The sequence below is a fragment of the Lacerta agilis genome, chromosome 10 (assembly GCF_009819535.1).
Source record: "Lacerta agilis isolate rLacAgi1 chromosome 10, rLacAgi1.pri, whole genome shotgun sequence".
In the NCBI taxonomy this organism is placed as follows: domain Eukaryota; kingdom Metazoa; phylum Chordata; class Lepidosauria; order Squamata; family Lacertidae; genus Lacerta; species Lacerta agilis.
Genome location: NC_046321.1, coordinates 31,692,297 through 31,716,372, shown reverse-complemented (window position 1 = coordinate 31,716,372; position 24,076 = coordinate 31,692,297). Strand labels below are relative to the sequence as shown.

At 42.7% G+C, this 24,076-nt stretch overlaps 2 protein-coding genes across 3 annotated transcripts; both read left to right on the top strand.

Annotated features, from left to right (window-relative positions):
• Positions 1 to 3,357: 3,357 nt before the first annotated feature.
• SMCO3 (single-pass membrane protein with coiled-coil domains 3) lies at positions 3,358 to 6,596 on the top strand. 2 transcript variants are annotated; one of them, XM_033163366.1, is made up of 3 exons: positions 3,358 to 3,987; positions 4,515 to 4,652; positions 5,323 to 6,596. In XM_033163366.1, exon 3 carries the CDS (start codon positions 5,337 to 5,339, stop codon positions 6,045 to 6,047), a length of 711 nt encoding a protein of 236 aa, XP_033019257.1. In that variant the 5' UTR covers positions 3,358 to 3,987; positions 4,515 to 4,652; positions 5,323 to 5,336; the 3' UTR covers positions 6,048 to 6,596. The 2 variants fall into 2 exon arrangements, with proteins under 2 accessions (XP_033019257.1, XP_033019258.1); XM_033163367.1 differs by lacking the exon at positions 4,515 to 4,652.
• Positions 6,597 to 10,008: 3,412 nt separating this feature from the next.
• On the top strand, positions 10,009 to 23,717 carry WBP11 (WW domain binding protein 11). The gene is made up of 12 exons (XM_033161569.1): positions 10,009 to 10,262; positions 10,612 to 10,711; positions 12,740 to 12,771; positions 13,764 to 13,857; positions 14,635 to 14,831; positions 16,615 to 16,748; positions 17,288 to 17,487; positions 19,163 to 19,357; positions 20,227 to 20,331; positions 21,332 to 21,643; positions 22,144 to 22,326; positions 22,724 to 23,717. The coding sequence occupies exons 2-12, from the start codon at positions 10,648 to 10,650 to the stop codon at positions 23,140 to 23,142; spliced, it is 1,935 nt and encodes a 644-aa protein (XP_033017460.1). The 5' UTR covers positions 10,009 to 10,262; positions 10,612 to 10,647; the 3' UTR covers positions 23,143 to 23,717.
• The last annotated feature ends 359 nt before the right edge of the window (positions 23,718 to 24,076 follow it).

Sequence of the window (24,076 nt, the reverse complement as noted above, 5' to 3'; positions counted from 1 at the left end):
AATCCAAAATGTGAAGGTGAATGATATGTGTAAATTGAAAAACGTTATGTAAAATCTAATTAAAAATATTTTTCAAGGCTGTTATGTCAGCCATGTATCTCGAAAAATCTCATGAACATCACTTAATTTAAAAAGTCAAGAGTGAAGCAAAATCTATTATTATACAGCTACTAATAGGTACATAAAATATTTCTGAAAGCCTATTTCTATATTTGGAGCCCACGGAATATTATTTTTAAAAAAACAATTTTTATTAAATTTTCCACTTTAATAAACCAATCAAATCACATGAAATATTCCAAATTATACATATACATATCAAACAATCCAAATATTCTGCCAGATTATAAATTTTTGGACTTCCCACGCTTCAAGTTTGGAGGGCTCTGATCAACACCAAATTTCTGTTGCATTCCATAGTCATTTCCGGTGGTTCCCCTAATTCTTTCTGATATTATGCTTCATTCTTTCACAGGCTCTGAGTTGTTCCCACAAGCGAGATAAAACAAACAAATATATGTTTCTGTGTGGATTTAATGTCTATGATTCTCCTCCATAAATTTCAGTGCCTCCTCACACGCTCGTGCTTCTGTCAAATCCAAAAGTCCTTGCTGCTGGCAGCCGCCATCTTCACGCAGTTCCGATAAAATCCAATCTAAGTGTCTGCTCAATAACTTTCCCAAACCGGCTGCATCAAACTTTAGCCTTTCCAGGGGAGGTTTACCAAGTCAAACTGGGCATACGAATATAATGAGATATTAGATATTAGAGGCTCACCTTCCCCTATGGTTTTATAGTTCCGCAGCCCAGTCTTGATCTCCAACATGGTGGATTTCCTAATTAAGACTGCCTCACTGCACACAAAGTACAGGAATGTCCAGGAAACCGTCCAAAATCACTTAAAAACCCTCCAGCGGCTAATGAGATTCTCCTTCTGCCCGATATCAACAAATTGGAGAACCTTTTATCCTCTTCCAAGCAAATCAAAAATCAAAAGCCTTATTATGTAATATTTTTATTTCCGCAGTTTATAATTTTGAAGCCATATTATGTCCACGAATACCAAACTTTCAAATCTTGCTTGTTATAAATGATGAAAACGGTTCTTCTGGGGTGGGTGGGGGTTGCCCAGTAATATAATATAATGAAACAAAGTACAATAACAAAGAAGGCTCACCCCACCCTTTCCATTCCGTTCCAACATACCGATTAGATGTTAAACCTTCTTCCTCTCAATCTTTTTTGGCACCTCAGTGGCTGGGTTGTTTAGCAAAATATTTCCTCCCTCCTCGCTCGAAGCATGTCCAAATCTTAAATCCAATTTTTCTGAAAGATACTCGGAGTCCAGTGCAATCTCAATCCTATTGTTCTGGGACCAGTCAGACTGCTGCAATCTCAATCCTATTGTTCTAGGACCAATCAGCCTGCTGCAGTTTGGATCCTATTCAACTCAATACATAACATTTTCATCTTAAGAAATGGAACTTGGTGCGCTCGCAAAGACAGTGTCTAGGAGAGCCAGGCTCTCTCGGGGGCTTTCCATCCAGTGCCCCCCAGCCCCTCCTTCCTTCTGAGTTATTGGGCATCCACGGATGAGACTGCGTCTTCCTGAACCCCAGGGAAGATTTTGGGAGGCTGATTACTCCCATCTCAGCCTCTAATTACCCTGTGAGAGTCGGAGCGATGAAATTTTCAGCCATCTTCCATGGCGCATCAAGCGGAAGTCCCACGGAATATATTATATTCAAATATATAGTTGTATAAAATGTTGAACTGTTGGTTGGCTGCTTCTGCATCTACTTTAGCTTCTGCTCTGCTCCTCTTGCTCACCTCTGTATTTCTTAGTACAACTACTGTTTAAATGTTTCTTTAGTGTCAGCTGCCAACAGTATGCCTAGAAGACTTAGATTGTGTAGAGAAATCCCCCCACTTATGCACATATCGACTCACAAACGACCTTGTATATGCGCAGCGCTGGGAAATCAATCAATCAATCAATCAATCAATCAATCAGTTCAAACCTGGAAATGGCAGGAGAGAGCTGGAAAGTCCTTGTGGCTTGTTAGGAACCCCTCCCCAGAGCCTTAAGAGGATGTCAGTGATCCAAAAGTTCCAAATAAAAGTTGTTAATGTGTGTGTTTATTTAAAAAAAGAATTTATGGGCTCCAAAACGGCGCACGAAAGCTCCTGCTGTTGCCTGCTACCCTACTCAACAGCTGTTGGGCAGGAAGCTGTATTGCAGCGGGCTCGGAGGCACTGTTCCCTGTCCCTTCTGGCAATTTGAAGGCAAAGGTACAGTGCAAAAGAAAAAGGTACGGTACTGTATTTCTGATGCCTCTTAAATCACCCCAGTTTCCTGCTCCGAAGAGGCTCCCCACTTCCATTCATTTCACAAATGCACATGGGGCCCCGGAATGTAACACCCACGTAAGTGGGGAGTCACCTCTATTAGATGGCCAAGATAGGGATGGGGAGAGGTGTAATGAACTGATAATGGGGAAAGGGTTTTTGGAAAAGATCAAGTAGCAATGAAGGACTGAAGGAATGCCAGGAAAGGCTTGTGATCTCAAACCATCTGCCACTGCCTGCATTCCTTCCTTGTCCTGTGGATTGTGCTCTCAGCAACTAAACTCCCTGTGATTTTTTTTTTTTAATACTTTGAACTAGCAATTATAGAACAAACTGGAAACAGCACCAGCCCTGAATCTGGCCTTTGGTTTAATATTGAAATGCATTCCTGCATGCTGGCCATTCTTTTGTCAGCAGACGAAAATGGTTTTTTTTTTCCTACTGGAGGCCTCTAGTGCCGCTGAGGCCATTTCTTTTCCACAATCAGATGGCAATGGAATTAAAATGGAGATCTTGTGTAGCATTTTATAAGTGTTATTTCAACTAACAATGCCCTTCTCCACAACCAAGATCTACTACATGCAAGTGCCATTCAGCAAAGCTTCTTGTTACTGCTTCCTGAAAGCTTTCTGTTTACTATTTTGCTATAATGGAAAGAAAAGAGAGAACAAAATGGGAAAAGTCTGTCAATTTAGCACCCCCACCTCCTGTGGAACGGAAGCTCACCAAATAAGCATTTCAGCACTAATTCGCCAGCCCTGTTGACCAAAGAAGCAATAAAATGTGCTGAACTTGCAAACAGAAAGCTTTAAATTTAAAGGAATAGTTTGGGTGGTAGTTAGAAAGACAAAAGTCCAAGTTTAGGGATGTGTAGGCTAGAAGCAAGAAGCAGTCAGAAGTGAGAGAGAGAACGAGAGAGAGAGAGAGAGAGAGAGAGAGAGACAGAGACAGAGACAGAGACAGAGAGACAGAGACAGACAGACAGACACACAGAGAGAGGTGCTTGATTTCTGCTTGAATCTAAGTCTGCTGTTTGGGGCATTAATGCTGTGAGCCCCTCCATTGTAGGCTCAAAATAAATGTGCCAGCTTAAGGATGCTTTTTTTAAAAGTGTGTTTCATTTCATCTGTAGCTTGGTCTTGCTCAACATCGGAAATGTATCATGAATTAGAAATCCCTGCTGAATTCACATTTTGACAGTTTCTGAAAAAAATACTCTCTGTGGACTTGCAGACTGATTCTACGAGTTTCTGCCTACTGAGTAAGTTAAGTTGGTGGCACAATGACTGTGGCCTTGTGACCCCTAATGCTGAGCTAGCATTGCAAGGCCAGGATGCTGCATCAGAAGTAGGAGTCAGCATTCACCTACGATCAACAGGCAGAGCCCAAAATTGGATGGCGCTCTGCACAAACCCTCAAGCTAATTGTGTCTCGCCGACACGTGAGATGAGAACTTTAGAAACGATTTGTATTGTATGGGTGCAGTTGGGCAAGGCATGATGCTGATGGTGGGAAAACTGATAATAAGGATTTGGATATTTACTGATGGTTATTAACTGAACCCAGCATTCAGCTAAGAAGAAAACAAGTCTCCTTTGATAGTAAAACTGGCAGAGTCCTCACGGCTGACAAGAAGGGGTGAGTTTCCATTTAATTTGCCTACTTGTCTCCACTTGCTGGGAATCCAGCCATTTATTTATTTATTTAAAAATATTTATATACCAGTGTACCATTAAAACAAAAGTATCTCAGTGGTTTACAACAATATAAAAAACGATGTCAAAACATTTCCACTCTAGCTGTAAAGGGATAAAACCTCTTGGACCTTGGCAGGCTGTGGCTAAATGTGGCTGCATTGGGAGATGCTTAAAAACTGCCCTGCACCTTGTCATTCTCCGGTTACCAGCCAGCAACTTTGTGTGCTGCCCAGCACAAATGAGAACAGACTCGAGGCAGCCACGGTAGTCATCTTAGGGGGAGCTCTTCTGCTTCTGCCACTTCAGCCCTGAATTTCCCCACTGGCAGCAGATGAAGCTCCCGCAAGGATGAAAATGTAGACAACGTACCAAATGGTGTCTTGGGCCGTCTATTGGTGCCTCTAGCTCTGCAAGGGAATTCTTGTAGACACAGCTTGCCAAATAATAAATATTATCTTCCTCTTTCAGAATAAAACGAAAAGCCCAACAACATGCCTATGTGACCAAGTGCGAAATCTGACCAGGGGGTGGTGGTGTGTGGTTGTGTTGCTACAAGAATCCATGAATATACTGAAGAACACAGGACGCTTGGGATTAATGTAGCAAGTAAGTCTGCATTATCATCCCAATGGCTGCACTTCAACTCCGTTGCCTGTCTTCCCACCAGCCCCTGGCACGCCTTGAGTCCTTTTCAGAGTCTGCTTGGAAGCTGTGCTCAACGGAAGGCAACTTTATTGTATTTACTTATTTAACAGCTTGCTATCTGCCCTTCTTCCAGGATGGAACATAAGAGTGGTTTGCAATAATATATGATATTCAGTGTCCCCCCTCCATGGAAGGACCCTTTTGCCTTTCTCTTCTTCATCAGTCTGCTACAAAATTTATTTGTGTTCTGCTAAAGGAGATTATGGTCACTGACTTGATTTTTGTTAACTTTATCATTAGTAATTACTGAAGTACAATCAAAGCCAACAGCAAAAGCAGACCAATAACACCTGCTACCCTCCCAATTAAAAAAAAAATTGCTGGTGGGGAAAAAAAGGTCTTAAGACCAGTGCAAAGATAATCACATTTCAAATAGAAAAATTAAAAAAGAATCAAGTGAAGTAGCAATTGGCCTGCACATTACTGTAATAATTTTGAGTTGGCTTCCTGTTTTATCAGTTAGTGGTCTCCCGGTATTTTATTTTTATTGTACTTCTGCTCCTTGAGTTTATCACCCCTGACCACAATTCCTAATACTTACAGCAGAACCACTTTCCTCTTTCATTATCAGCTCATCTTTGCAGAATGAGCCTCAGTGACCTTCTCTACCCAAGCAATCCACAAAGACGCCAGGATGTGATTGCCCTGCACCAGGAACTGCTTGACTGCATGCAGCTCAATTTTAAGGCTACCGATGAACTAATTGGAGCACTGAATGAACATCTGGGAGCCAAGATTGCGCACGTTAAAATGAAAGAGGGCGGCACCATCAAAGAGAACTGTGACATCATCATCCAAGCCATGACTGATATTCAGCAAGAGGTACGGAAGTTTGATAAAGAAATAAAGGAAAAGCTAGAGCCATTGATGTACCGAAAGCTTTATGATATCAAAGAGCCTGAGTTGGAAAAAATTGCAATAGCTCACAGGATCGTATCTGTTATTCTTGGAGAGGCTACTGCATCTGCAGGTATAGTAGCTGTAAAATTGGTGTGTTCGAATATTGTAACTGTTACTGTTAACAAACTAGTTGCTCTACTTGCTCAGATTGGGTTATCTGTTCTAGGGGGCATTGCCATTAGTGCTCTGGGGCTGGGTATTGACATAATTCTTCATGCTATATTGGGAGCAGTGGAAAGAGATCACTTTGTAGCATGCATTGAGAGCTATGAGCAGCATCTGGCAGAATTTAAGGAAGCCTCGCAGATTTATCATTGTGCCATTACAGAAGTAAGTGCAATGGTGAAAGACAAAGCTAAATTAGGAATATCTGGGGATGGTCCTACACACTGGTGATTACACGAAACGTATTGTAATATGACTGACACATCTTTCCTTTTTAATACGGCTTGTTCGTTTTTGTAATTAGCAACACACAGAAATATAGAGTTTGGTGGTGAATAACCTGTTAAAGACAAAAGACCCTTGCAGATAAGCAGTAACTGAAAGGTGTAGGTTTCTACAGGCATGTGACATGAGCGAATGCTCTAACAGCCCAAACTTACCGGTAACCATGTTTACTCAGAAGCTAAGTCCTGTTGAACTCAGTGGGGATTCCTTCTGGATAAGTGGGGTTGGAATTGTAGCCTTTGATTGCAATCCTAATGACTCCTCCCTTTCAGTGGGGATTTGTAGAAAAAAACATACACAAATCCACCGTACAACAATTGCATACTAGAAATCAAGATGTAGCTATGCAGTTTATCCTTTTCCATGTGAATCAAGGTTGGTAATGTGGAAAGTATTGAAAACATGCACTGTGTTATTGAGTTTTGCGTATTATGAAATAAAATTTGAAATAGCACAACATATAACTGAATATGTGTTTTCTCAAATAAATGCATTTACCTGTGTTTTTTTTCCCTCTGTGCATGTTACATCTCAAATCAGCATAGGGCCAATAAGAAAATATTGTTATGAGTTGGCGGCGGGGGTCAGTCTAGATGATACCCTGTGACCCAACCTGTGGTCCTGTGTGGGTGGTGGGGGATAGAATATATAAGAGCAAGATTGCCAAATTAGTTCTATTATTAAAGTCATGGCTTTGTCATCTCTTGGTATTTTTCCTGCCTTATAACTACCTTTCCTTTCCTTTCCTTTCCTTATCTTACTTTCTTTCTTATTATTAACTGAGCTTTGGTGGGAACATTTTGGTAAAAGCAAATTTGACCATATTAGTATGCACATCTGCCTTGTACACTTCTGGATTGGTGAGCCACAGTGAAACCAAACATCCTAGTAGGAATACAATTAAAATAGACATTAAGAAGTCCCAACCAAACCTGCCATTCAGCTTATTAAGAAGAAAAAGTCCGATGGAGAAGGACTAGGCGAGGGCACTTCATCTTGGTGTAGGACTATCAGTTGCTGTAAATATGGTGACATCACAGAGGCCTGTGAGGTGGGTAGTCTTGCATGATACAAAGAATGTGGCAATGACATCATAGGCTCAAGCAGAGGAGCCAGAAAACATGAAACACATTACATTAAAATGATGCAGACCAAATAGAAAATTCTTTTTCTAGGCTTTACATGCCCAGCTCCTATAGCTTAGATTTTATCATCATGTTAATTTCATTCTCAAGGTACAATATTTTCAACAAAAGACAAGAAGGCCATTTTTCAAGGGGATATTATCTGTCGCCAGGCACTGCAGTCATTCGCAAAAGATGCCCACGCGGTGGGAAGAAGGAAGCACTTATCTCCCACAGATCATAATCTGCTGTGTGAAGAGAACACATACTTTCTTTGCTTATTCTGACTCTATTGCCACTGATACAGGAGGGACATGCTTTGTTGAAAGTGACAGGTTTTGTTAACAAGGAGTTCTAAGACTAAGAGCGAGCAAAATTTCTTTATCCACTTCAACTTTCATAATTTTATAAATATCCAGGCTTCCTTTAAAAAAAAATTAACTGTGACTAGTGTAGTGTATGACTGAATGTTGTGGCTAATGGTATGCTTCTCCCAATAAACGCATTTCACTGGAATTCCCCCATAAAAAGCTTACTTGGAAGTAACTGATGACTGACGTTGCTATCAATGGGACTTGCAACAAAATGTACTTAGGGTAACGTTTATAAGTCAAACTTCTGTAGGCCTACTGCCAGGAGTCATGTTTTATATAAAGCATTTTTAATGCTCTTTCGATACGATATGATCTGAACTGAACTACTGAACTGAACTGAATTGAACTGTGTCTTCTTCCCTCTAAAAAGCATTGTGTGATTTAACCTTGCAGTATAAAGTTATTTCTGAGCTTGTGCAAGAAAAAGACTTGGAATAATTTATTTCCAGGACTGGCAGGCGAGCGCCCCCTCCCGGCCTTCTCTGGTATAGCGGTCTTCTAGACCGAAAATGGCGCCCTCCCTCTCCCGGCACCTTCTTTCAGTGTTGCCTAGCGATTATGAGAAACCTTAACCATAGAGATGCAGACCTTGGGAGGTTTGAAGGACAAACCGGCCTTGAGCACCTCTTGAGCTCTGGCGAACTGAAAAGAGTTTTGCGGACGGTACCGTTACCATAGAGACGGGGGAAAGTACAGTATACGGTCTCAGTCCTAGTTACAGGTAGGTAGCCGTGTTGGTCTGCCATAGTCAAAACAAAATAAAATAAAAAAATCATTCCAGTAGCACCTTAGAGACCAACTAAGTTTGTTCTTGGTATGAGCTTTCGTGTGCATGCATGGTATGAGCTTTCTGAAGAAGTGTGCATGCACACGAAAGCTCATACCAAGAACAAACTTAGTTGGTCTCTAAGGTGCTACTGGAAGGAATTTTTTATTTTATTTTGTTTGGTCTCAGTCCTATACAGACACTTTCGCTCTGATGTGATCACCTTTCCACTTTACAGTAAATACAAAGTACCAAAGAGACGCCGCAGCCTGGAGCGTCTAGTAACAAGGACAAGTACAGTATAGAGATAGGGAAAATAGTCTGAAATCCTACAGAAATAAAAAACTTTATGATTCTCTTTGACGTTTCCACATCCCAGGATGGAAATGAGAACTGCCTATATAAAATAATAAAGAAATCCAGGTTTTTAGTGTACCTGAGAAGCAGGAGTCCACTCAGAAAGAAGTAGCAGCATATACAGTAGCTCTTGCTTTAAGTTAGGACTTACTTTGTGAGAAAAACGTGATTGCTGTCGGGGGAGTTTGTATAAACTACAGACCACTATCCGCATGATACTGTGGCTGAGATAGGGTTTCTTTACTTTTGGGGGGTGCAAAGTAGTATACTGTCAATCGAGCATGTCAGAAGCTAGTTTGATTTTCCAGCTCCAAATCCTCCACGCTTAACACCTCTCGGGTTGCAGCAAACGGTAAAACTACACAGGGATAGCGAACATGGTGCCTTCGAGGTGTTAATTGAACTCCAACTCCCAGCAGTCCCAGCCAGCATTGCCAACGTTCAAACGTACCCCAACAACACTTCTCCGGCCCCAAATGGCCACCCCTGGGACGTCACTCACAACTTGCAGCCCAAAGCTCAGTTGCATGCAAAGCCTTGTGCTGCATTTACTTGCATGCATGTAAGATACCCGCAAAGTGCAGGCGGGGAGAGGAAGGGAGCACGGACTTCCGACGAGCCATAATCTCCACTTTACCTTTCCAAAGAGTTAAGTTTTTGTCATTTGTAGAACCCGAAATACGTTGCAAAATGGACACCTGCTGTTCTTATTTTCGTGTGAGAAATCCACTGCTCCCCTTTTTAGTGCTTTAACCTCCCACCCACCCCCCCCCAACAAAAAAACCCTACAGACGCCCATACTAATGGCTGTATCACTGGGCAGAGTGAGGCGCATATATTTCCAGTTTTCCACGCCAGGCAAAAACGTTCCTTTTAAACCAGGACTTTAGTTGATTTCATTTACGTCCTATGCCCCTTTAAAATGTTCTTTTTTGGGGAGGGAGGAGGGAATTTCTATTAGGTTGTTGTTTTAATTTTGATTATATATATTGGGGCTTTATATTTTGATTTTGTTTTGTGAACCGCCCTATAAAACTCCGGGCATAGGGCGGTATATATAAATTCAATAATTAAACTAAAAACAAAATATATGAGCTCCGGTGCTTGCTGTTAACCTTTGGTTCCGGGTATCCTAGGTTGGGGATGCTAAAACCCTGACCTCCTTAACGGTCTGCTACTTCAGGCTGAATCAACTTCCTGGAATTTGGGAACGGAAGACGAGTCTTTGATGAGAAGTCCACGTGCCTCAAGGTTCCTCATTTTTGCCGGAAGTTCAGGTTGTGGGCTACTCTAGCCGTTCCGCGCCTCTATCGCTGTTGCCGCGAGATCGCGCGGCTATTCAAGATGGCGGCGATGCGGAGAGTATACGAGGCGCGGCTTCTGTAGGGCCCTTTCTCTCGTTGGAGCGACCGGGCGCCGCTCTGCCGTCGGGGTTGGGGGGCTCCGGCCTCTTCCTTCGCGCCCCGTGGATCGACTGGGATCAGGTGCGGATCTGGGCTGTCTGCCTCCCCCCGCTTGGAGCCACCGGCCTTGGCGCCAGGTAACCTGTTACCGTTTCCCGACTTAGAAATCATTTCATCTTGATGGGCACAAACAGTTGTTTATACCCCGAAGGCCGGAGGTTTGTGCAGAGCTGCGTCTCCTGATGGTCAGGTGTTAAAACCCTGTCGGATAAAGGGCGAGCGTTTTTCAGTAAATGCGTGACTTTAACAGAAAAGGGTTTTTTATTTTAAAAAATCTTATTATACTATATTGTTGTTATTTATACTATATTATTATTATTAGTGACTATTATAATGTGATGTGCTTCTGCATGACTTACAGGACTTCACTCGTGTGTTTAATACTGACCTTTATGCTGAATTATATTTTTTTTTCTCCTGATCTAGTTTTCATTCAGTGAAACAATAAAATAAACAGTCAAAATGGGGCGGAGATCCACGTCATCCACCAAGAGTGGGAAGTTCATGAATCCCACAGATCAAGCTCGTAAGTATACAGAATTTATTTTTTTAAAGTAAGAAGGAGGGTTTTAGGGGAGACGCATGGTTGAAAGCATGTAGCACAGTGTTAGAAACTGAGATAGGAAAGCTAGGAGCCAAATGGCTCCTTAAACCTAGGTTATAGGCGCAACAATGGAATGTCTAGGCGCGCTTTTTTAAATAACAAGAATACAAAGCTGAAAATGAATGAACTACTGCTAAAATATTATGTTCATTTTTCACATGGTCTAGTCCTTCCCCTGCCCCCCCCCCCATATTCTTAAGAGGGTCTCTTCTCCAGTCTTCAGAGAGTAGCTGGAAGTGGGGAGGCAGAAAAAGGTCCTCCTTTCCTTCCACTCTGCAGTTTTAATCTGAAATCTTAGGCGCAATACTGTGCCCAGAACTCAGAAAGTGCTCACACTAATTAAATTCCCTGTCAGAAAATGTGCCTATAACAATGGGAGTTTCGAACACTAATGTTGCCTGAGGTATAAGACTTAACACTGCAGGCTAAAAATGTTACAGTATACTGTACTGTACTATGGGTTTAGCATTAAACAATGTCAGCGAAGGAATGTTCAGGAATATAAAATAATGGGATGATGGTAATGTCAAGTGGAGATTTTTCTTCAGAAGATTGCTTTACGTGAAGCTAATCAGTTGAAGGCATAATGTTGCTGCTTTATAAATCTCATATACAAATATTTATATTAAATTATTTGAAGAGCAGTCAGTATGACTTGGTTCACTGCAGTCTGTTAGTTATAGGATTTCTCATAGTTAAATCTAAGTGCACTTCTGTGCAGCTTCAAGTCGATCCATGTTTACTATTGGAAGGGGTTAATTAGCTAACCTATATATTTACCTGAATGTATTGTTAGTCCAGTGAATGTATTAAGTATAAAAGTGCCCCTGTTAAGCTTTTCTGTATGAAACTGCTCTGTAAAGCTGTGAACTTTTATCTGCATTGTACTTCTCTCTGGCAAGCTTTGCCTTACTAAGTGTCTGGAGATAAGAACAGTAGACCTTACGCAGAGAGTACTGTAGCTGTCCTTGCAGAGAGGAACTGTTGTCTAGGTCAAGAGATAGGATGGCCTTGCTGGAGTGCGCATGAACCAACTCTGGCTAAATGTTCTTTTGCCTTATATGTCCTTTGCCTTATATGTATAACAGGAAATGTACAACAGGAAATGTTCCTTATATGGACAAGAGGAAGTTTTCTGGGGTGGGAAGAGAGCCAGAGAACTGTCTATAAGAACTGTCTGAAATTTGACTAGTTTTGTACTTGCTTGGCTATCTAAACACCGAAGTACCTCTGCATGCAGAAATTAAATCTTTCTCTCTCTGAAGCCAGAAGCCTCAGGTTTTTTTTTACTTCCATGTTCTCTCACCGGGCGCAACAATGGGAACCCGTAGGGGCAAATAAGGCTCCACTATGGCTGTGTACAAACTACCTTCAAAGCACCTTTGAAGCACAGTCTTTTCCTCAAAGAATTTTGAGTACTGTAGTTTATTAAGGGTCCCTGGGAATTATAGCTATGTGTGATGTAAGCTACAGTGCTCTGAATTTTTTTGAGGGAAAGAATTTGCTTCAAATATGCTTTAAAGGTATAGTGTGTACACAGGCTGTGTTTGCAAGAGTCAGACTCCTTACGGATGGTAGAACACTCCTTTTCCTTAAAGACAGTTTTGGAAGAAGGTGGAGTAAGCGTTCAGGGTTGGTCAGGCAACATTGTGTGTGCTTTTGTGAGGTATACAAGTAAAGCCTTATAAACTTAGATTCCTCCTTGGGCAGATGCTGGTTGCATTTGCACATAACAATAAACCAAATTTTCTGACCAGCTGTTGTGAACAAACAGCATTCTGGTGCATATTGCCCAGTTCCTGCTCTGCTCCTTCCCTGGCACAAGTACTGTACCTCTTAGGATTCAAAGTGTACTCTGAAGTATAATGAGTTCCATGATAAGTGTGGTTATGATTGCAGCCCAAAGCTTGCTAGTACTGGTTCTGAAATTGAGCATTTCTATCTTTCCAGGCAAGGAGGCTCGAAAAAGGGAGCTTAAGAAGGTGAGAGATCATTGCTTTACTAAAGGCTGGTGACCCTGTACTTCTATGTATTATGTTCCTAACGTAAAGCATACCTTGCTAATGTAGTACTTGATAACTGATGAGCCCTTTCCTATTTAAAAATACAGTATTTTCTAAGTATTCATAAAGCTGGAGAAATAATGTATTTTAATAGAATTGTGATAGTACTAATGTTATATATTTATAGTTTTCCTTGGAGGATGATTAGTCTTATTCTCATCTGTAAGTATAAATATCTTAGCAGTGTTTGACCAAGTACTCAAGTGTCTTTAAACAGGAAGCCAGTAATATAAAAACCCACAGAACTAGAGACTGAGGTTGATAGGGTATAAATGTGAAGGTGTGTTAACACACTGCCTTTAAAATTGGATTGTAAAATCAATTTTAACAGCATAGAACAGTGTTGTGCAGACTTTAGTCTTGTGGGATCTGCTTTTTTAAAAAAAACTAGAAACTTAACTTCCAAGTAGAGCTGGGTGCAAGATATGTTATAGTGGGGGCAACAGACTCTTAAAATTAAGAACAGGTTGCCTCTAAGCACAAAATTAAGGAACAGGGTGCCTCTTTGGCCCATAATTGTTTTCCCAGTACCAGAAATGAGCTCACAGTCCTGTCATGCAAAAACCCACTCCTGGCTCCCCCTATTTTTTTGTATTGTATACAGTGGAACCCCGGGTTACGCACACCCCGAGTTGCAGATGTTCAAGTTAAGAATGCCCGGAAGCGTTTCCGGAGCGCGCACGACCCCTGAATGCGCAGAACGCTTATGCGCGCTTTGTGCATGCACAAAAGCGCTCAAATCGCGCTACTTCTGGCTTTTCAGGTTTTTTCTTGCGTTCGGGATACGCAAGCCCGCGTTACGCACGGTGACCCGGAATGGATCGCGTGCGTAACCCGGGGTTCCACTGTATGTTGCTTGGTTTAGCCAATACAGGAATCTTTCACTCTCTCTCCTTTTCTGGTGAGTCCAGAACAAGAAGCAACGCATGATGGTGAGAGCAGCAGTGTTGAAGATGAAGGATCCCAAGCAAATAATTCGAGATATGGAAAAACTTGATGAAATGGGTAGGTTTGAATAAACCTTTTTTGGGGTTGGGGGAAACTTGAATGGAGAAACCAGATGGGGCCAAATGCATCTGTGAAGCTGAAAGACTTAGGGGTAGGCAATATGGTACTCTCTATATGTTATACTAAAGCTCCCATTGTCCCTGACCACTGGTCATGTTGGCTGGGGCTTATGGGAGTTAATAGTTAAAAAACATCTAGAGGAGGAATGCATTGGGTGATGGAATAAATGTTATCAGGTACCATTATTATTATTATTATTATTATTATTATTATTATCATCATCATCATCATCATCATTATTGGAGTAAGGAGATCAAGGGGTGGGTATAATCAAGTGGCCAGTTTCTGTAGAGAGTTGGTAGCTCTCCCCCCCTTTGTTCTTTTTCTTTCACTCTTTTAGAAGCCATCCTAGAAACATTGATGGGACCAGGCAAGCTGCCCTAGAAAGAGGGTTCATTGAATGAGGAGCCAGGCCCAGGAAGGCCCTCTCCCCCCTCCCTAGTCACTACTTGTGTTGTTGATCAGGCTGGGCCACTTGGGAACTAACAGTTATTTGAGCACCAGTAAGCTGTGTTCCCAAATATGTATTCTCTTTTAGTGGCACTTGGGAGGAAAGCTTTCTTCGGGGTTCTGTTTCTGAACATGGATGCCACAATGGCACATGTGTTATAAACGTGGTGTGGTGAGAGGAAGAGAAAACAATGACTTAATTCAGGCTTTGCTTATAAATCTCTCTCCTTCCACATGGTTGTCTCAATCCTAATACTGGATCAGAGTTTAACCCAGTGCAGCAACCCCAGCTCAATGAGAAGGTGCTGAAGGACAAGCGTAAGAAATTGCGCGAGACCTTTGAGCGGATCCTGCGGCTCTATGAGAAGGAGAATCCAGACATCTACAAGGAGTTGCGCAAGCTAGAAGTGGAATATGAGCAGAAGAGGTCTCAGCTCAGTCAGTACTTTGATGCTGTAAAGGTATCTGCCCTCATCAGATTTGAATGGCATTGATTTAAGGGTTCTTACTCCTGGCTTGGGACGCGGGTGGTGCTGTGGTCTAAACAACAGAGCCTAGGGCTTGCCAATCAGAAGGTTGGCGGTTCGAATCCCCGCGACGGGATGAGCTTCTGTTGCTCGCTCCCTGCTTCTGCCAACCCTGCCACAGGGTTCTGTCTTGGGCCCAGTCTTATTCAACATCTTTATCAGTGACTTGGATGATGGGCTTGAGGGCATCCTGATCAAGTTTGCAGATGACACCAGATTGGGAGGGGTGGCTAATACCCCAGAGGACAGGATCACACTTCAAAATGACCTTAACAGATTAGAGAACTGGGCCAAAGCAAACAAGATGAATTTTAACAGGGAGAAATGTAAAGTACTACACTTGGGCAAAAAAGAAAGAAAGGCACAAATACAGGATGGGTGACACCTGGCTTGAGAGCAGTACATGCGAAAAGGATCTAGGAGTCTTGGTAGACCATCAACTTGACATGAGTCAACAGTGTGATGCAGCAGCTAAAAACGCCAATGCAATTCTGGGCTGCATCAATAGGAGTATAGCATCTAGATCAAGGGAAGTAATAGTACCACTGCATTCCGCTCTGGTCAGACCTCACCTGGAACACTGTGTCCAGTTCTGGGCACCAAAGTTCAAGAAGGATACTGACAAGCTGGAACGTGTCCAGAGGAGGGCAACCAAAATGGTCAAAGGCCTGGAAACGATGCCTTATGAGGAACAGCTTAGGGAGCTGGGTATGTTTAGCCTGGAGAAGAGAAGGTTAAGGGGTGATATGATAGCCATGTTCAAATATATAAAAGGTTGTCATATAGAGGAGAGAGAAAGGTTTTCTGCTGCTGCAGAGAAGCGGACACGGAGCAATGGATTCAAACTAAAAGAAAGAAGATTCCACCTAAACATTAGGAAGAACTTCCTGACAGTAAAAGTTGTTTGACAGTGGAATTTGCTGCCAAGGAGTGTGGTGGAGTCTCCTTCTTTGGAGGTCTTTAAGCAGAGGCTTGACAGCCATCTGTCAGGAATGCTTTGATGGTGTTTCCTGCTTGGCAGGAGGTTGGACTGGATGGCCCTTGTGGTCTCTTCCAACTCTCTGATTCTATGATTATGTGAAATGGTTGCTTGCATTTATGAATTGTCAGGAAACTAAATGTTATGCCACTGATTGCTTCATGTTTCTTTCTCATTTATAAAGCACCTAAAATTTGCTAAGTGCTGTGCAACCCACCCACCCAAACTATTCCTGCCTGCAGGCTTGCAATCAACTAGATATGACTCAGAAGGGAAGTGAAAGCCCTCTTGGCTGATTATTAAAACTACTAGTTATTTTTTTATTTAAATGTGGTTTTCATTTATGCTAACTGCTTACAGTCTAAGTGACATAATTCAAAATAAATAGGGAGGGGAGAGGAAGAAAAGTAGGTTCCAGGGCTAAGTCTTTCATGAGGTTATACCAGGTATAGGCAAACCCGGCCCTCCAGATGTTTTGGGACTACAACTTCCATCATCCCTAGCTAACAGGACCAGTGGTCAGGGATGATGGGAATTGTAGTCTCAAAACATCTGGAGGGCCTGAGTTATACAATCAAGATTCATAATGAACAGATCACTGCAGTTCTGGGAGTAAAGGATCCAGATATCGGATGATCCCAGTTGAGCTGATGGAGGGGTGCTTGTCTCGCCTCTGTCACATACCTGTTGTCACCTCCTGAAGATTAACCTAAGGGAATGTTTAAAAATCTCTTTCAGAATGCTCAGCATGTCGAAGTGGAGAGTATCCCCCTGCCAGATATGCCTCATGCCCCTTCCAACATCCTCATTCAGGACATCCCTCTGCCTGGAGCGCAGCCCCCCTCTATTCTCAAAAAGACATCAGCCTATGGGTAAGCAAGGAAATACACTGGGAAAGGCCAAAGTTCTTTTTGTGGTTAGTCTGTGTGGATTAGAATCTGATGCTGCTACTATGATTAAATAGGCTTTTGTTGTTATTTTACTTGTGCTTTTATAGTTTTTAAAAGCCACATGCTATAATTTGTGAGCTGCTTTTTGTTCATGCGGTTTAATGGTGGTTCTTGAAGTGTAGCTTAAGGCACAAGACATGGACTGACATCATTTGCGCTGCATGCTAGTACAGAAAAGTGTTAAGTGTGGCTGTCGATGAAATTCGGGGCGCATGCATATATTGAATTGAATTGGTGCTCAGCTTCTTGTCCTTGCTGTCAGCTGTTTTGTTGCCGGCTGAGAAGAAATACTAACTTCAGCCACTAGGGAGACAGTTGGCATAATATTCACAGGGCATAAATAAGTAGCCAGAAACTAGAGCAAAAGCTCAGCTGCTGCTGCATTGGCACCCAGCTCTCTAGCTCAAACTGAAAAGCTTGTAAATCCTTAGCTCTTATACTGCTCAAAACCTTGTTTCTAGACCTCCTGTCCGGCCTGTTTCTGTACTTCCACCCCCTGGGCTTGGTGTTCCTCGCTTACCTCCAGGCAGGAAGCCTCCAGGACCTCCACCAGGGCCTCCTCCACCTCAGGTCTTGCAGATGTACGGTCGGAAGGTTGGATTCACCACAGAGATGGCCCCTCGGAGAAGAGAAGAGGAGGTGTCTTACAGTCCAGAGACAGGTAGTTATTTTTCTCATCCGCAAGCGCTACCTTTGAAGGTGACCCAGAAACTACAACTAATTCAGAATGTGGCAGCTAGACTGGTGACTGGGAGTGGCCGCCGAGACCACATAACACCGGTCCTGAAAGACCTACATTGGCTCCCAGTATGTTTCCGAGCACAATTCAAAGTGTTGGTGCTGACCTTTAAAGCCCTAAACGGCCTCAGCCCAGTATATCTGAAGGAGCGTCTCCACCCCATCGTTCAGCCCGGACACTGAGGTCCAGCGCCAAGGGCCTTCTGACGGTTCCCTCACTGCGAGAAGCGAGGTTACAGGGAACCAGGCAGAGGGCCTTATCGGTAGTGGCACCCGCCCTGTGGAACTCCCTTCCATCAGATGTCAAGGAAATAAACAACTATCTGATTTTTAGAAGACATCTGAAGGCAGCCCTGTTTAGGGAAGTTTTTAATGTTTGATGTTTTGTGTTTTTAATATTCTGTTGAAAGCCGCCTAGAGTGGCTGGAAAAAGCCAGCCAGATGGGCGGGGTATAAAGAATAAAATATTATAATATTATTACCATTGTATTTGAGGATGGGGGCTAGGGTTCCATATTAATCTGTAAACAGGCAGTTGTGCTTTGTGGAAAAGTTGGGGAAATCTTCTGACAGTTTCATACATTGTTCATTCTCCCCTGTATTTTTAAGAGATGAAAAACTAGATTTAGTTTTAAGGGCACAGATCTGTAAGGAGAAGAAAAGACACATTGCCAGTTTTGAAGGAGGCCTAAAAGATGGTTGGCAAATAAATAGAAAGGAAAGCCATGTAAGACATTTCCATGTTTTGAGCATGGAAGAAGCATTTGAAATAGCTGGTGTGCATATGCATTTTTGTGTATGTGCTTTTAAAAGGCTACTGTTTCCCAAGAAATACATTAGGCTTGCTATTTAGAATGCCTCCCTTTCCCCAAATCTCAGATTTATGTGAATGCTTTTTGGATATGACTGCTATGGTACTTGGCATGCTATAGTTAAACATAGTTAATGGAACACTCCCCTACCATGAGTGATAAACAATGATCCCTGGCTTAGCAATATGTCTGAATCAGCAATTGTGGTTTCGTTCCAAGCCACAGTGTAAAACCAAGCTTTGTTCTTGGCATACCAACAGTGGCTTGTTTGGATGTAATGGTAAGCCAGAGATTGTATTTTGTTGATCTTGCCAAGGAAGGAGTGAAGCAGAAGCAGTCTGTATGTTCCAGGTAAACCATTAACTATAGTGTACAATGATGTTCAAATGTCACCACTAAATAAATATTGTCAATGTTAAACTACTTTGTTATTTTTTTTGCTTTGTTCGAGAACAATTTTATATAAATTATCATCAGCTATGCTCGTTTGTAGACACCTTGCTGTACATCTGTGGGTTTATAGAAGAAACCAGCTATCCAGAAATCAAAGCGGGCAGTATGCAGGTGATGCAGGTATTCTGTAGCTGAAGAAATACTAGTCCAAATGTTCATTGATATTTCATAATTATCCCTCTTGGCTGTGAAGTCTGCAGGAGAGTGTTGGACCTGAACTGTTGATTCTCCTCTTCACCTCCCTACCCCATCGTATTGTAAGGGAAAGCCTTCAGAGTATCAAAACAAGCTGAACGTTGCTTTTCTTGGTGGCTTCATGTTTGAACTACTCAGGTCCACGAGGACAGGATGATGAAGCTTCCAGTACCAGTGAAGATGAGGGGTATCCCGAGGACATGGATCAGGACAAGCACGATGACACTACTGATGACAGCGACAGTGACAGAAGTGATGCAGACAGCGAAGGGGATGAGTTCATGCATCACGATGACACGGCTGAGAGGGAGGGTGGTGAAGACAAGAAATTGGGTAAGCTTCTCAGGAGAATGGATTTGAAATAGTTGTGCTTTCATAGTGTTTGAGTAGATGAGAACAAGCAAGAATGCTTAGCCAACATCTGAATTATTGTTCTAAGGTCTTTCATAGGATGCTTTCCAGCATTATTTTGTCATGCTGGTAGAATGGTACAAGCAATCTCTGGAGTTCTTTCTTTATAAACATACTGTTCTTGACTAGTCTGATATGTATCCCACCAGATGTATATACTGGCTGCATCAAAGGGGGAGTTAATATAGCAAAGTCTGCTCTGCTGGGACCAACCGTGGGTTGGCTCCTCCTCTTACAACTGTTTCCCTTAATGGCTGTTGCACCTGGTCATTGTAACAATTGCATAACTTGATGTAAGAATTTGTGGCCGAATCTGCTGTTTTGCTTTCCCCCCCTTAACATTTTTTTTTATTTCATGTCATGCATATTAACATTGTAAGCCTGTGGAAGGGTACTCTGTGGGCATTAACTTTTTGTGCAATGGCTAGACCAGCCTGGCACCATCCTGTTGCTTTAGAGTACAACTCCCATTGGCCTTAGCCAGCAGGACCCAGAGATCCAGCAACATCTGGGGGAAACCAGCTTAGAGGAACAATAAACGGGGACATTGAGGCACTTTATAAATAATAGCTAATAATAATGTTGGGTCATTAGGTTGTTAGAAAAGATAAATGGCTTTGTACAACATAAAGTCTAGCAGATAAGAGTCACTTTAAGCCTTGAAAATACATAGCTACTTAAATTTCTGAATTGCAGCATGGAAGAGCCTGCATTTTTAAAGCATTCCAGAAATTAAAACTCAGAGTAGGTGATTGATGAACTCCTAATCCTCCGTCACTTTACTTCTGCAGGTCATAGTGTACGGTTTGCTGAGGTACCTGGAAAATCACGCAAGAAGAAGAAGAAGAACATGAAAGAGCTTACGCCACTTCAGGCCATGATGCTGCGAATGGCTGGTAAGAAAGCCTGGATTTTTCTCAGTTTTATTCTCCCCGCCCCTAACCTTCTTTATTTTAGTTGCAAGCTATGGAAGTCCGTTTACCCAGAGAACTTAACTCACAAATAGTTTATTAAGCAAGGATTTGCATTAAAAATCTATCTAGAAAGTGCCTTATGAATAGAAACTAGGATATGGGACCATTTAGCATATCAGCTGACTGATACAGCAGTTACTTTGAACTCATAATTTGCATGTGTGGTTGTTTTCCAAATTCCTGAGTTCCCAACCCCTGATTAAATTAATTTGAAGATGGAAGGCAGGTTCTGGTTTAAAGCATGCTTTCATAGCTTTCTCAGACTGGTCATGGTGAGGCTGGTGTGTAGCTGTGATTTTCAGACACTCTGTGGGGTGAAGGAACCCCATAAGCGGCTGCCCACAATATTAACGTAGGACTGTTGCAGAAGACTGTTAAATAAATAAACTTTGAAGATACACTGAGGAATCCCTAAGCCAATTCTATCTAGCTTTTTGAAACTTAGCCAGAAAATGAATTCCTTGACACCACAGGGCAGTGGGGCACCTTGAATGATGGTTAGGTGTGCCGTGGATGGGGGAAGCACTGTGCAACCGTCTCCATGCTTCAGATGAAAGAAAGTGGGTGTAAGAAAAAATCTAAACCCTGTGCTCCTACTCTGAATTAGGTCCCATGTCACTTGCTGGAATTTATTTCCGATCAATGCAAGCCTGGGGCAGGGCTGCTAATCTTCCAACCCCATTCAACAGGAGGGATGCAGGAACGAGGCAGTGGACTTGGAACATCCTGGAGGAAATTTGGGCTTTGCCATAGCCATCCTATGGAGATACTTGTAGCATTCAATATCAGTTTCTTAATTTTTGATAGAATATTTTTCCTGGGCCTTCAAATCATTCTTTTCTAATGTTAGCCTGTGGTCTATATTGCCTTCTAAAGCCCCAGAATCTGTTTTAAAGACCAACCCTGCGTTATTTTTCTGCAGGCCAGGAAATCCCTGAGGGAGGCAAAGAGATAGAGGAATATTCTGAAGAGGAAGATGATGATGACGATGACGATGACTCAGAGGCTGAAGATACACCACAGCAGCAAAGCACGGAAGAGGCCCATGCTGAGACGGCATCGTCGGCACCCTCTCAAGCATCCCAGCCACAGCAGCAGCCACCACCTCAGCCTGTTCCTCCAGCTCAGATGCAAGCACCTCCCATGCCTGGGCCACCCCCTCTTGGGCCACCTCCTGCACCACCCTTGAGGCCTCCAGGGCCACCTACTGGCCTCCCTCCTGGTCCTCCTCCAGGTGAGCACCTGATGAAATTTAAGAAATCCAGGCTTCTCTTTGCTTTGGGCTTCCAGTTTGGAAATCCCAAAAATAAGCAATTGTCTTACTCAGCTAGCACACTGGTGGAGGCTTCCCACTCCAATGTCACATGAATGTTGCACTTCAAACACTTGTCTTTCTCATTAGGCAGATACCCAGTTTTTGTTTAAGCAGTTTCTTGCAGCCTTGGCAACAAAAGGAGGGGGGGGGGAGGAAGCTGCCCAGTGGATGGATGATTGTTTTTGTACATCTCTGGCACTTGGTAAATGATTTGACAACCTGATTCAGAAGGAAAAAGCAAAGTATTTTGATAAAAAAGTAGTCACCATTACCATGGGCTGTGTTGGAGTGTTTGTGTAAAAAAGCAAGGTAGTTGTAAAATCTCTCTCATCTCTTTGGCACAACAACAGGTAAACGGTAATGAGGAATTGCCATGTTAACCCATAAACTAAACTGTCTTTGTGCAAATGCTTTCACAGGGGCTCCTCCGTTTCTTAGGCCACCTGGGTTGCCTGGACTACGAGGCCCTTTACCACGACTGTTGCCACCTGGACCTCCCCCTGGCCGCCCCCCTGGCCCTCCCCCTGGTCCACCGCCAGGTCTGCCTCCTGGCCCTCCTCCAAGAGGACCCCCACCTCGCCTACCACCTCCAGCCCCTCCAGGTAGTACTACAGTTTACTCACAGGATTTCTTTTATTCATTGTTATGGATAAACAAAGGTCTTCTTGAATTAGTCTAGTGGCGTATGTTTTCATCTTAAGTATTTTTATTTAGTAAGAGTTATGCACTGCTTAATAAAAATTATAATTTCTGTTGTTGAATCCTAAAATTAGAGGGTGATATTTTCCTGTCCTTTTTGTTCCAGCACAGTGAAACACTCTAGGTTTTATGAACCACTGGTACACCTGTTGGAATTTGATGATTTTAAATGTGCGTCCCATGTAATTTTGCAAATATAATGACCTTAAATTAAGAGGAGGCTAAAGGAACTTGAGCTGATGCTGTTATTGGTTATTTCTGAGCAAAGAGTAGCAGGCTAACTTTTATCTCTTCCTCCAGGCATCCCCCCTCCTCGTCCAGGCATGTTGCGCCCTCCTTTGGTGCCCCCACCTGGGTTATTCCCCCCAGCTCCCATTCCCAATCCTGGGGTGCTGAGTGCTCCCCCCAGCTTGATCCAGCGTCCCAAGGTGGATGACACCAGTGCAGCCACCATTGAGAAGAAAGCCACAGCAACCATCAGCGCCAAGCCACAGATCACCAACCCCAAGGCTGAGATCACCCGCTTCGTGCCCACGGCCTTGCGAGTTCGCCGAGAGAACAAAGGGACAGCTGCCACCACCCAGAGAAAACCTGATGATGAACCTTCTGTTCAGATAACCAAAGCAACTCCTAAGGCTGGCTCTTCTGCTCCCATTTCTGTGCAGACAAAGGATGATGTTTATGAAGCTTTCATGAAGGAAATGGAGGGGCTACTGTGACAATCTGTTCCCAGTTAACCTGTATATTCTCTGTGCTTATGAGATCAGAGTACTGTCTTAGGGGCAGAGGTTCCATGTTATAGTGGCATCCAGTTGAAGAGCTCCTTCATTTGTGACAATAGTCCCCCATCCCAGTTAACTTATGATCACATTTGGGAGAACGACCACTGCAGAGAGTGGAAAAGGGGTGCAATTACTCTACTCACTTTTTAATGAAAGACTTGGTTGTGTCTGTGTGCTCATGGAAGATCCTGTTGTCTCATTTTTTATTTTTTTGTTAAGGGGAGGAATTACTTGAGGAACCAGAACACACTGTTAATGCATTTCTTCCACATATACCTGATCAAGTTTTTATGTTTTGTTTTGGTGGCTTTCTGTAAATATTTTGTAATGCTGTTTTTAGCTGGGTGAGATAAATGGGTTTACACATTATTGTGAGGTGGGCAGGTTACTGTTTGCATATATGGCATGCAAACATTTTGCACCCTGTGTATCCTGCACTCACTACTGTGGCTTCTTGCTGACAGGAGCGATCATTGTCTTATTGAAAGAGAATAAATATTTGATGTAATACACCACTGTCTGACTAGTTATCTGTACTGCTATTTTGGGTTTAGGAAGGAAAAGAAGTAGCCTAAGGAGCTGACAAACAGCACCTGTGGAATGTAGCTAATGATGGTTTGGATATCTGAAGAATCCATAAAAGGGAAAATAGCTGTTTGTTCCATTTGGGAAACATGATACAGTTGTATATCTAAAAAGTACCTCTTGCCCCCTTTAAAAATAAACCTGAAAGGAACCCAGGCTCCATTCATAGATCACAGAGATGGCATATACATATAGACTGACCATTAAAGAACATTAGTGAATGTAATACGAATATCTACTTTAACTGGATATAGAAGTATATGTATAATCATCACCTGATGAAGTG